The sequence below is a fragment of the Euprymna scolopes genome, chromosome 35, assembly GCF_053919585.1.
Source record: "Euprymna scolopes isolate OS-2025 chromosome 35, ASM5391958v1, whole genome shotgun sequence".
In the NCBI taxonomy this organism is placed as follows: Eukaryota; Metazoa; Mollusca; class Cephalopoda; order Sepiida; family Sepiolidae; genus Euprymna; species Euprymna scolopes.
In genome coordinates, this window is record NC_136516.1 from 86,621,081 (window position 1) to 86,633,731 (window position 12,651).

Sequence of the window (12,651 nt, forward strand, 5' to 3'; positions counted from 1 at the left end):
CCGCTGCGAAGAAGGTAGGCTCTCTCTACTGTGCTAGAAAACTACTGACACCTGAAAGTATCCTGTACCTCTATAAGGCTACCATTCGCCCATGTATGGAGTATTGCTGTTACATTTGGGCTGGTGCATCTGCTGCTAGTCTCTCGCTCCTAGACAAGGTTCAAAAGAGAGTCGCCAATCTGATAGGCCCTGAACTGGCATCTAAGCTTCAGCCTCTGTTCCATCGACGAAACGTTGCATCCCTCTGCCTGTTCTACAAGTATTTTAATGGTGAATGCTATGACAAACTGCAGACACTTGTGCCCCCACAACGTAGATACCCTCGACAAACCCGACAGGCCGCTAAATCCCACCCCCATGCAGTAGAGATCCCTAGATGTAAAAGATCTTTCTACTCCAGTAGTTTCTTCCCCAGAACTGCTAGACTCTGGAATTCCATTCCAGGTTCCTGCTTCCCCAACTGTACTGACATGCAGAAGTTCAAGTATAACGTGAACCGATATCTTGCTGCCCAAATCCCAACATAGTGCCTCAGTAGTTGCTGTCCCTGATAGTAGCCCCCTACACCAAAGTGGCAATGTGCCTTGTTTGGGGTGAAAATGTAATAAATAAAAATTAAAAAAGAAAAGGTATCAGGTTGACAATAATGTTCTTGCGGTTGTTAACTTCTAAATTTAGATGAACATATCTCGGTTCAAAACAAAAATTTATTGATTGAAATAAATACCATCAGAATCAACATCCTTTTGTCAATGTAAAACAAGCGTATTTATGCCAGTAACATAACAATCTTGCGTTCTGGTGGCGATGAAGTCACTGAAGGCATTTTTGATATCGCTTAGGTTTTTGAAGCATTTCTTACGCAAAAAGTTGTTGAGATGCTTGAAAAGTGGTAGTCAGTAGGTGAGAGGTCTGGAGAATATCGTGGATGAGGCAGATTTTCATGGCTCAATTTGTTTAATTTCTGCAGGGTCGATTTAGCAACGTGCAGTCGGTTATTTTCATGGAGGAGAATTGGGTTATTTCTGTTGACTAATGCTGAGTGTTGTCGAAGTTTCTGATGCATTTCATCCATTTGTTGACAGTACTACTTCCGCCGCCATGGTTTCGCCTGCATTCATAAAACTATAACAGAGGAGACCCATTGCAGACCACCAAACTATCAGCATGACCTTCTTTTGGTGTAACTCTGGCTTCGGGAAGTGTTGTGGAGCGTTGTTGGCGTCCAACCACTGAGCTGAGCGTTGCCAGTTGTTGTCATAAAGAACCCACTTTTCATCACAAGTCACATTTTTGTTGCGTAAACAAAGGGAAGATGACACTTCATAACAACGTTTCTTTTGATTGTCATTCAGTTCATGAGGCACCTATTTATTAAGTTTTTTGTCTTTCCAATCTCTGAAGTGGTTGGAAATTGGTGTATACATTACGTCTAATTCAGAAGTAAGTTCTCGAGCAGTTGTGCACAGATTGGCTTTGATTAAGGCTCTTAATTAATCGTAATCAATGTTCGATGGCCGACCACTATGCTCATTATCTTCAAGATTCTCATTGCCACCATGAAATTTCTTAAACCACCATTGTGCTGTGCATTCAGTAGTGGTTCCTGGGTCAAACGCGTTGTGGATATTGCAAGCTGATCCAGCATAGCTTGAATTGAAAGAAAAAATTGTGCGAATTTGCTTTATTTTCCATCTTGTATTCAACATTCTAAAAAGAAGACATAATTGTTTTAAAACGATTGTAATTTAAACGATTAGATAGACCGAAAAACACTCTTTAAAATGATATATAAAGTAAAGGTATTATAACGAAAACTTATTTGAAAATACATCATTTGAAATCAAAATTAAAAATTCTGCAAGAACTTTGATGTCCACCTAATAGATAGATAGATAGATAGATAGATAGATAGATAGATAGATAAGGACTCTGACAGACACATGCACGGACTTAGAGTCTATATGTGTAATACCCTTCCCATGACTAGGGAATCTAAACTAGAATCAGACGACCAAAGCTTCATGTGTTTTAGACTAGTTTTAAGACATAGCGTTAGCTACTTACATTTTTTTTTATTGTTCTCCCTCAACCAAAGACTGTACCTCAATCAATCATGTCTCTGACTGTATAGATGTAGCACTCTCTCTAGACACTAGTGCCAAAATACATGTACTTGTGGACTTTAATATCCACCACAGTAGTTAGCTTGGCTTCTCTAACTCCACTGACACAGATGGTAGCATCACACATAACTTTTCTATATCCCATTCCTTGACACAGAAAGTAACATCCCAGATCGACAGGACCAGCAAGCCTCACTTCTGGACCTATTCCTGACTACAGTTCCTGAGGATTGCATAAAAATACCCATTTCCCTCTTGGGAATGCGGATCATGTTGTGATAATGATAGATATCATCCTGAACTCTCGACCCCAAGTTGAAAGTTACTACTCAAAACAAGGTACTACAATAAGGCTGATTGGGAGGCCATCGGAGATCACATCAGAGATCACATCAGAGATGCTGCATGAGGAATTATCTTTTCTCTCCCTGCTGAACAGTGCTCAAATGAGACTATTGAATGGTTTTAAGTGGCAATTGAAGCACATGTTCACACATGTAAGTTCCATAGCAAACCCGACTCTCCCCAGTGATTTACTTCTACTTGCGCAGCTGCCATTGCTCAAAGACAGCATGCATACCGCATATTTATCCGACAAAAGTATATAGAAGCTAGAGTAATTGTAACAAGGAAATAGCCACAGCCGAGAGAAAATATACCAAAACCACCAGAAAATGCATTAAAGTGCAGAAAATAGGAACCTGTGACTTCTGGAAAATCTATAACAGTGTAGTCAATAATGGGCAATCAACCATTCCCCCACTATCCAACAATCTTGAAGTTGTTTTCATGGCAATCGAGAAGGCTAATCTGCTTGCCCATCAGCTTGCCTGCAACTTTACTTTGGACCCAGCAAACCACTCCCTCCCAGATTTTCCTCCGCAGACAGAAACCATACTAGATGATCTGAAAATCACCCCTTCTCAAGTACATGATATCATAAAAAACCTAGACACCTCAAAATCTGATCTTAACATGGCTGTACTATTAAAAAAAAAAAAAAATGCTCCGACAAAGTTGCTCCAGTTCTCTTCAAATTTTTCAATAAATGCCTTAATGAATCTTGCTTTTCTGACTGCTGGAAAACCGCTTCTTTAATACCAGTTTACAAGAATTCTGAAGAAAGAACTGACCCATTAAATTATCGTCCCATTAGCCTCCTTCCTCTTTTTCTCAAAATATTTGAGTCCATAAGTAATTAAGCTCCAGTCCACCACCTCACAGCTACTAAACATCTGTCTGACCAACAGTATGGGTTTAGACAAGCCTGTTCTACTGCATATATCCTAACTGTAATCTCTGAACTTATATACAAAGTGCAGAGAAGGCAAGGGCAGTAGCCCTAGATATATCTAAGGTCTTTGATAGGATATGCCATGATGGTCTTCTCATGAAAATCAGATCCTATGGTATTACTGGAGGCATACTTAACATAATTAAATCTTAAGAGAAGAATCCAAGTTGTCCTTGATGGTCGTACATCAAAACAATATGATATAAATGCTGTGTACCGCAAGAGTCAGTTCTTTGACCTTTATTACTGACATTCATAAATGATCTCACTAAAAAAAAAAAAAAAAAAAATGTTATTAAGACGAGTATATTTGCTGACGACACCACGTTCTATAACAGACACAAAGGGAAAACGAATGAACACATATCCAAGACAATGACAGAAACCCTAGCGGAAGACCTCCAGTCTGTGGTGGAATGCGGACAAAAATGGATACTCACATTCAATGCTGCCAAAACTAAGATCCTTTCTTTTAATAGCTACAAAAACATTCTCAACCACTAATAGTCATGACTAATGATGCATTACTTGAAAGCAGTTTCTTCAAACTCCTCGGCTTAACGTTCACAGGGAATATGAGTTGGAACAGATACATTGGGTGTATTGCTAAGGCTGCTGCAAAGAAGGTGGGCTCTCTCTACCATGCTAGAAACCTACTTACACCTGAGAGTATCCTGTAACATTACAAGGCCACCGTTCACTCATGTATGGAGTATTGTTGCCACATTTGGGCTGGTGCATCTACTACTAGTCTCTCTCTCTTTGACAGTTTAAAAGAGAGTCGCTAACCTAATAAGTCCCACACTATCAGCTAGGCTTCAATCGCTGTCCCATCGATGAAATGTTGCATCCCTCTGCCTGTTTTACAAGTACTTTAATGTTAGATGTTCCAACGAACTTCAAGCCCAAGTATTCCCTCGACGTAAATACCCTCGATAAACCTTACACAGTAGAAATCCCTAAATGTAAGATAACCTTCCGCTCTAATAGTTTCTTCTCTAGGACTGCTAGACTTTGGAATTTCCTTCCGGGTTCCTGTTTTTCTGACTGTACTGATATGCAGACGTTCAAGTGAAATATAGACAGACATCTTGTTGCTCAACTCCCTACATAGTACCCCTACAAACTATGTCCCAGATAGTAACCCCCTACATCAAAGTGGCACTGTGCCTTGTTTGGGGTGAAAATGCAATAAATAAACAAATAAATAAAAGATAGATAGGTATGAAAAGGCTGAAAGAGAGGTATGTGGGTAAAAATGGCATAGGTAAAAATGTCACCGGCAAAAATAGCATCAGTGGATGAATGGGGGGGGGGGTCACAATATGGATGAATATCTCAATGAATTCAATAAAATGTTGGATACAATGCATAAAGAGACAGCAATAAGAATTTAGTGAAATTAAAAAGAAATTATACATGCATATTTTTTCTGTATTTTTTTTTTTTTAAACAAAATAAGTAATTTTATATAAGCGCCTTCATATTGTCTTTGGTAACTGTTGTAGACCCGTGCTAGGGGTCACAAATGAAAGAAACCACAAGCAGTATAAAGTGTATGTATTTATCATAAAGAATCCAGGAGCCACTAAAGTGGTATAAGAGGACTGTGTTCGTAGCATGCGGTTGAACATGGTGTGCATGACTCCATCTAGTCTCTGATACCAATGGTATTTATAGGACTGGTTGATTCCACTTAGTTCTCAATTAGGGGGTGATTTGTACCCCACAATAGTAACATTTATTTGCTGCATATTTATTTTTTTGGCTGGCACTCACCCCTCCCTCTTTTTTTTTTTTTTATTAATCCAACTACAGTGTATTTATTTGCTTCCCCACTGAGCAAATTTGGCACAAAGCCGTTTTTTAATGTGGAGAGATTGGGGAAATGGGGACCAGCTCCCCGGGGAGTAGGGGAGCTGGATAGTGACAATTGGTATGAAGGGTTGCCCCTATATTGACCAAGGTCTTATATGTGAGGTTGCCCCCACATATGGTCTTTGCTTGCAGTATTGGCCGGAACAGATACTACGCTTTGATCTTAAGCTAAGAACAGCATCTATTAACAACAGACCGTTGATCTTAACCAAAAAGGCCAAGCACAAAAGTGTTACAGACACACCGACAGACCGACCGACCGACTGACCGACCAACCGACCGACAGACCGACCGACCGACGGAGTGACTTATAGAGTCGCTTGTACACGACTAAAAAGTTATAACTGCGAATTGGGAAAAACATAAACAAGCAAAACAAAATAAAAGCGATGATAATTTCACAACTATTGGCAGACCAGAACAGTACCTTATTCGAAGTTAACAGCAAACGGTGTTTGGTTAAATTCTTTTTCTGATATTGAACTTTATCAGTAATATAACTTCCAGTGAGAGTTTCAATTTCCCAAGTTTATTTATTTATTAAATTGTTTGGTGAAAATACAGAATAGTTGACAAAAAACCTTCCGCTTCATGTTAAGGGTGGCTTTCTAAATTATAATATTATTATTTCAGCACGGCCAGTAACTTTTATTGGGTAATTTCTGTTATTATTCATTTTTAAATCATCATCATGGTCGTCATTTTTTATCTCATTCTCAAGTAACGCTCGAATTTGTAGCGGACCAGGATATATATACCCTAAACTCGCTACAAGAAAAAAATAATGAAACGAATTGAATGAAGGAAACAAAGAACTCAAATGCTTGAATAAAATAAACATGTCGTTTATTTTCTGTTGAGAAATGAAAGTCTTGGGTGTACACGTGTTCATTCCGCCGTTGACGACTACAGGCGTGGAAGGAAAGGGGAATGCAATAGAGAAACACGAAGTGGCAAGCCGGCCTGTAGAAAGAGAGGGTTAAGCTCAGTAGAGCGTCACACACATATCTGCTTTGATGGACCAAAGCCGGAGGGGAGATAGAGTGAGAAAGTCAATCCCGGTTATGGAGAGAGAAAGCGTATAAAGTGTACGTACTGTCTGTTGGCTTTTTGTCCCACATAGTAGCAAGTGGTGTGAGGTACGCACATGCACGCACATGCCGAAAAGGCACGCTGTCAGTCCGTAGACCGTACAACTCGAAAGCTGGCCCTAAAAAGGGAGAAGCTGCTTATTGCTCTTGCTTTTATAGGTGTTTCCGCTGGTCTTTTGCGCATGTGTGGATTTCCTTTGAAAGGGGAAGTGACGTTGTCCATGCGTGCGTGTATGTGAGTACATGTGTGTACGTTAGCGTGTGTGTATATACACGTGAATGTGAGTGTATGTACGCGAACGTGAATATATGTACGTGTGTGGACGTGCGCGCGTATGTTTGCGTGCGCGTATGTATATGACAAGTAATATAGCTTGAAATGTGAACGCGTGTTTTTGTGTGAGACAAGAAAAGGCTTGCGCAAACTGAATAAATGCCTTAAAGTCTATTGTAAAACAAACCCCCAAAAAGTTTTAATTAATTATTTGTAAATGTAAATGTGTAAATAAGTTTTGCCAATTTTCTGTATAATAACATGTTTTTCTTTTAACAAGTAAAAATCGTCTTGGTGCAAGAAAATTAAAAGCAGTGGCCGCCAGTGATTAAATCTTTGAATTAAGTTTCTATTTTCAAGACTTAAAAAATAAAACGAATTTAAGTAAATATGGCAGCGTTAAAATTTTATATAGACTTTTTTTTTTCAGATTATTATATATAAATATTTATTATGAAATAATTATTAAATAAAACATTATAATTTTGTTGGTGCTTCTACAGAATTGAACCTAACTAAACTGACTTTTTCCAAATTAAAGCTAAGGGGCTTAACCCTATTTTAAATTAGGGAATGGGAGCTTAACCCGCACTTCTCAAACGGTCCTACTTTCCTGTTGTCAAAAAGTGCCATTTTTAGCTATTTATTCATTTTTGCCATTTTTACTGGTGTCTTTTTTTTTTTTACTTGTGCCATTTTTGCCGAGTACCCCTTCTAATATGTCTGAAAGTGACACAATGTTCAATTTTTATCTTTGTTCCTATCCAAAGTGCTCCTTTTGGGGGAGCTGTGTTTTTCCCACATTAAAAACCGACCTTGTGTTTAACTCTGCCCTCGTAGGGAGGTAAGTAAATAGGAATAATCAAATCCTGCCCAGTTTCAACCATCTTCTCAACTGGCCACCTGACCAGCTTACATTTTTAATCCTTATCCCCGAGTTGCTTTTTGGCCTCAATAAGAGGTTACTCATAAATTGCATTTTGGTGCTTGTTAAGATAGAGTCAACAGATTGATTTTTTTTTTAATATGTCGTTTTAAGCAAAAACAATATCACGTACTCAATTGTCATATCGAAAATAATCTATAAAAAAAATTACGAAAATTCATCGATTAGAACAACTGCTCTTGTTTTTAGTAAAAAAAAAAAAAAACAGAAAAAGAAAAGAAGTCTATCGTTATAGACTCTAAATATCGGAAACCGGTGTAATCTATATTTTGCGTTCCGATTTATGTTCCCTCTATGTACTCTTCCTTCACCATCTACTTAATGGCATGTAAGAAAAATGCAATTTTACCCAATTTTCCGTAAAAATTATTTTTAACTATCAATAATCTTCTAATCAATGAATTCTCTTAGCTTTGGGATATATTACTATTTTCGACATGACAATTAAGGCCGTAATATTGTTTGTGCTTAAAACGACGTATTTTTTTTAATCGATCTGTCGACTCTAAAGCACCCCACTATTTCTTTTTTATTTTTAAGGATAATAGTAACAAATTATTTCTGAGCCGTCCTCTTCAATAATGAAATCTGCGCTTCCACACTATCAGAACGAAATTTCGGAAATCGTAATACTGAATTTAGAATTTCACGTGAAAACAATGGTATCTACGTATTCCTCGTATTTTAAGATGATTATATCCAAAAGATTACGAAAATCTATAAGGTAGAGAATTATTTATTAAAGAAAATTAAAAATAGAAGTCGATGAAAACGATCATAAGACACAGACACACAGGAGAGTTCAAAAGAGAGCTAATTTTCCGTTTCGATTTAAACAAGATAACCGCAATTTTCACCTGCTAACACGATTAAAGTTGTTCTTTTAATAATTCAGTAATATTCAGGTAATTTCGACTGCATACTTTGGAAGCTACCATTGTAATTTATTAGAATTGAAAAAAAAATCAGTAGAAATCATCGTTTTTTTTAATTTGAAAACTCTATTTATCAACTACAAAATTTCGTTCCAATAGTGTAGAAGCGGCGGGAGAAGCGCTATAAAATTCTACTGTTTCAACTATCGTCTCAACTGACCACATGACAAGCTTAAGTTCTCTCTGATTCTCTCTCCTCTAATCTCGAGCGCGTGGTACAGTGGGGAAGAGGTGGCTGGTTACTTTTAATGCATCTAAAACTAAGCTCCTATCTTTACATCATCAACGCTCTGATCCCCATCTGGCATCAATTGAAATGGATGGCTCTCGACTATGGGGAGCTCTATGTTTTGACAAGTTTCTGAGATTGACCTTTACTCCTGCCCTGAAATGGAACACATACATCAAGTCAGTTGCCAAGGTCGCTGGAAAAATGGTAGGATCCTTCTACTACTCCAGAAGATATCTCACTGCTGATGCAATTCTCTATCTATATAAAAGCCAGGTATGTCCAAGGATGGAGTATTGATGCCATATCTGGGCAGGAGCTGCTAAAAACAGCCTATCCTGCCTTGACAGAGTACAAAATAGACTTCGTGGCTTAGTGGGAATGCCCCTTTCTCTTCCCTGCAACCTCTCTCACACAGCCTGTCTTTGTTTTATCATTACTTCCATGACAAGTGCTCGTGACGAGCACTGCTCGTCTGATCCCCAATCCCCAGTCCCCCCTCGCCAATCTTTCACGAAAAACACCCGTCCAGCTGAAACCACCGTCAGTAATTTTTCCCACTCTTTATCTGTGTCTAAATCAAAACGTAGATTCCATGAACAAAGCTTCTTTCTTAGAAGTGCACTGCACGCCTGTGGAATGGAACTCTCTTCCGTTTGCCTGTTTCCCACCTGACTACAACTCGGATGTCTTCAAGTCCAACATAAACAAATTCCTGATGAACCAGCGCCCCCCTTTATCAGATCTCAACACTAACGTACTGTACAGTGTACACGCAATAACCCTTATCCCCGAGTGGCTTCCGGGCCTTAATAAGTGGTGATGGTGACCACCTTGCAAAAAAAAAAAAAAAATCCTAATCCTCGAGTAGCCTTTTTCATAAAAAATTCAAGATTAAAAAAAATCGTTTTTATTGAAATAAAAAAAAAAAAAAAAATATATATATATATATATATATATATATATATATATATATATATATATAATCGATTAGTAGTAGATAAGGAAATTCAATTTGCACGTTGTCAAAGTTACGATGACACGAAAAATACAGACACACAGACGTAAGAGAAATGGTCACACAATCATTCGATTAATTATTATTATTAGTAGTAGTAGTTTCTATTCTTATTTGATTTTGGACTGGAAGAATTCAACCTCCTCCTTCTTTCCAGATACTTCACCCAATCATCCATCCATCCATCCATTCATTCATTCATTCATTCATTCTTTCGTTCGTTCATTCATTCATTCCTAGAGATTCTTTCGGTGGAACAAGACCGGGTGAATAACCCGGTTTTGTCGCTGAACGGAAGTCAAGGTCACGTGGGTGATGCCAACACACAGACTCGCTTTCTTCTGCTGTTTCTCACTTACTGCTCCGCTCGTCGCTGCTGCTGATTGAGCGAGTGCGTGTGTGCGTAGCAGGCAGTAGTGGTTGGACTTCTCTCTTTTTTTTTTTTTGTATATTTATACTTACTGTAATAGCAAACAGCTGATTTATTTCGAAGACAAATCGTAATTATTTTTTTTTCAATTTTTTATTTTACTGTTGAAACGTCACAGAATGATGAATTGCAACGGGAATGTGATTGTAAGTAATTAATTATTAATATTGTATGAATTATATGTCCGTAATTTTTCGGGTTTTTTCCCCTCTCTTCCTCTGAGGGGGGGGGTTAAATGTCGTCTGCTTTTTTTTTTTTATTGTTGTTGGCTTCGTCTCGTCTCTTATTTATTTTGGCTTTTTTAAAAAAAAATGTTTTATTCCGTTTTTGCCCCCCTTTTTATGTGTTTTATTTAAAACAGGTTTGTTTTATAACCTGTCGAGATTTTTAAGAGGAAAAAAATCTTTTTTTTCTTATATGAACGTGGAAATGCAACGCCAGACAAACGAACTGCTGTGGGTGGACATTTTTTTTTTTTTTAACAAATAAATTTAAATAAAAAATAAATAAAATAGGTTAAAAAACAAACAAAAATTAGTATATAAAAAAAGGATTTCCCAAGAAGAATGAAAATGAAAACAATGAATTTTCTAAGCTCACTTAAAATGTCTTTTCTTTTTTTTTGTGAAAAAAACACCCCACAAAAAACACGTTTTTGAAAAATAAGCCATAAAATAAAAAAAATGGTTAAAAAAAGGAATTTTAAAAACCTCAATTTAAAAAATGAAGGTTGAAAATTTACCAAAACTGAAATTTTTGGTATTATTATACAAACACCGTGACAGCGTTAGGGTTAGGGGTTAGGGTTAGGGGTAGGGTTAATTCGCTGTCACGGTGTTTGTATAGTTTTACCAAATTTTTTTTGGGGGGGGGGGATTATAAAGATTTAATTTTTTTTTTTTTTTTTTTTTTAACATTTGACTAAAAAAAATCCATTAAAATTACGGTGCTAATGCAGAGAATGATCCGCGCTATTTTTTAAATCGTATTTCCACGTTTAATTAAAGTTTTGATATTTATTTTTTTATTCAATTGTAAGGTTAAAGTACAGAATAGGTACAAAACATCCTCCCCATGTTAAGAATGGCTTTTTAAATAACGTTATTTCAGCACGGATCACTCTCTGCATGAGTACCAAAATTACCAGTCTATTAGGTTTTCGGGGTGCTGAAAACGAACATGACGGATACTTATGCATTTTTGGTACCGTGCTGAAATAACTATTTCGGAAGCCATTCTTAACATTGGGAGAGTGTTTTGTTTGTAATTATTTCTGTTTCCGCCTAACAATTTAATAAAGATATCGTAAAACTAGAATTTAACCCGAAAAAAAAAAACTATTTAAAAATAGCGTGGTGCAAAAAATACATTAAGCACCGAATAAGATGTGAAGAAATTATAGTTTTAAAAAGTGGGGGATCAATTATACGTAAAATGAGCACTCACTTTATGGCTACGTAAAAGGTCGACGTAAAATCAATACAATTTAACGTAAAATGGGTTATTGTGGCCTGGTAGACCAACACAAACCTACCTGTTTGAAAACGTTCTAGCGATTTTCGGGTGTGCTGAAAACGAATATCGCATTTAAAATTGGGACCGGCAACTAGTTTTCACGATACTGAAGGTATTTTTTCCGTAGGTTTCATGTAATAAAAAATGCGCGTACAACAATGGACACCAGTACAGTACACCAGCGGAAAATTTACTGCGATATTTTATAAGTGGTGACCATTGTCGTACGCGCAAGCGCGCGTATATATTTTCTATTACATAAAACCTGTGGAAAAGAATCTTTAGTATCGTGAAAACTAGTTGTCAGCCCCAATTTAAATGCGATATTCATTTGCAGCAGTCAGCACACCCAGAAACAGGTATTTTTTGTACGACCTGCCCCAGCGTAGTATAACCCCCCCCCCCCCACCAACCTTCCCATGTTAAGAACGGCTTTCGAGGTGGGGAGGCGGGTTATTCCGAAACAATTTAATAAAACAATTTAATAAAACTTTGATTTAACTTGAATATTTGAAAAAATAGCAAGGTAACGTAAGTGCATAAGCACTAAGGGGTTTGTATTACTGTACACAGATTCGAAAAAGTTGTCAAACAAATATAGGTGCTAAGTGCACTTACTGATCCGCGCTATTTTTTAAATCGTATTTCCTAGTTTAATTAAAGATTTTTGTTTGTTTGTTTTTTTTATTCAATTGTAAGGTTGAAGTAAAAGAATAGGTACAAAAGACCCTCCCTATGTTAAGAATGGCTTTTTAAATAATAACGTTATTTACGTCCGGATGATCACTCTCTGTAGTACCCAAATATATAACAAATGTTATCAAAGGCAAGATATTTTCTACGTAACTGGATATGTTTTTAGCGTTTTTTATTTAATGTAACATGTTTATTCAGCTCGAAAAACAGTGTTTACCG

General features: G+C 37.1%; 1 protein-coding gene across 4 annotated transcripts in view; it reads left to right on the forward strand.

Moving 5' to 3' along the window:
* The first annotated feature begins 10,114 nt into the window (after window positions 1–10,114).
* LOC145259974 (uncharacterized) overlaps window positions 10,115–12,651 on the forward strand; it is a 147,368-nt gene continuing 144,831 nt past the window's right edge. For 2 of the 4 annotated variants that reach the window (XM_080117962.1, XM_080117964.1), the window contains exon 1: window positions 10,115–10,367. In XM_080117962.1, coding sequence (XP_079974088.1) covers window positions 10,341–10,367 — 27 coding nt within the window. In that variant the 5' untranslated portion in view covers window positions 10,115–10,340. The remainder of the gene's footprint in view (window positions 10,368–12,651) is intronic. The other 2 variants (XM_080117967.1, XM_080117965.1) reach the window with 2 other exon arrangements.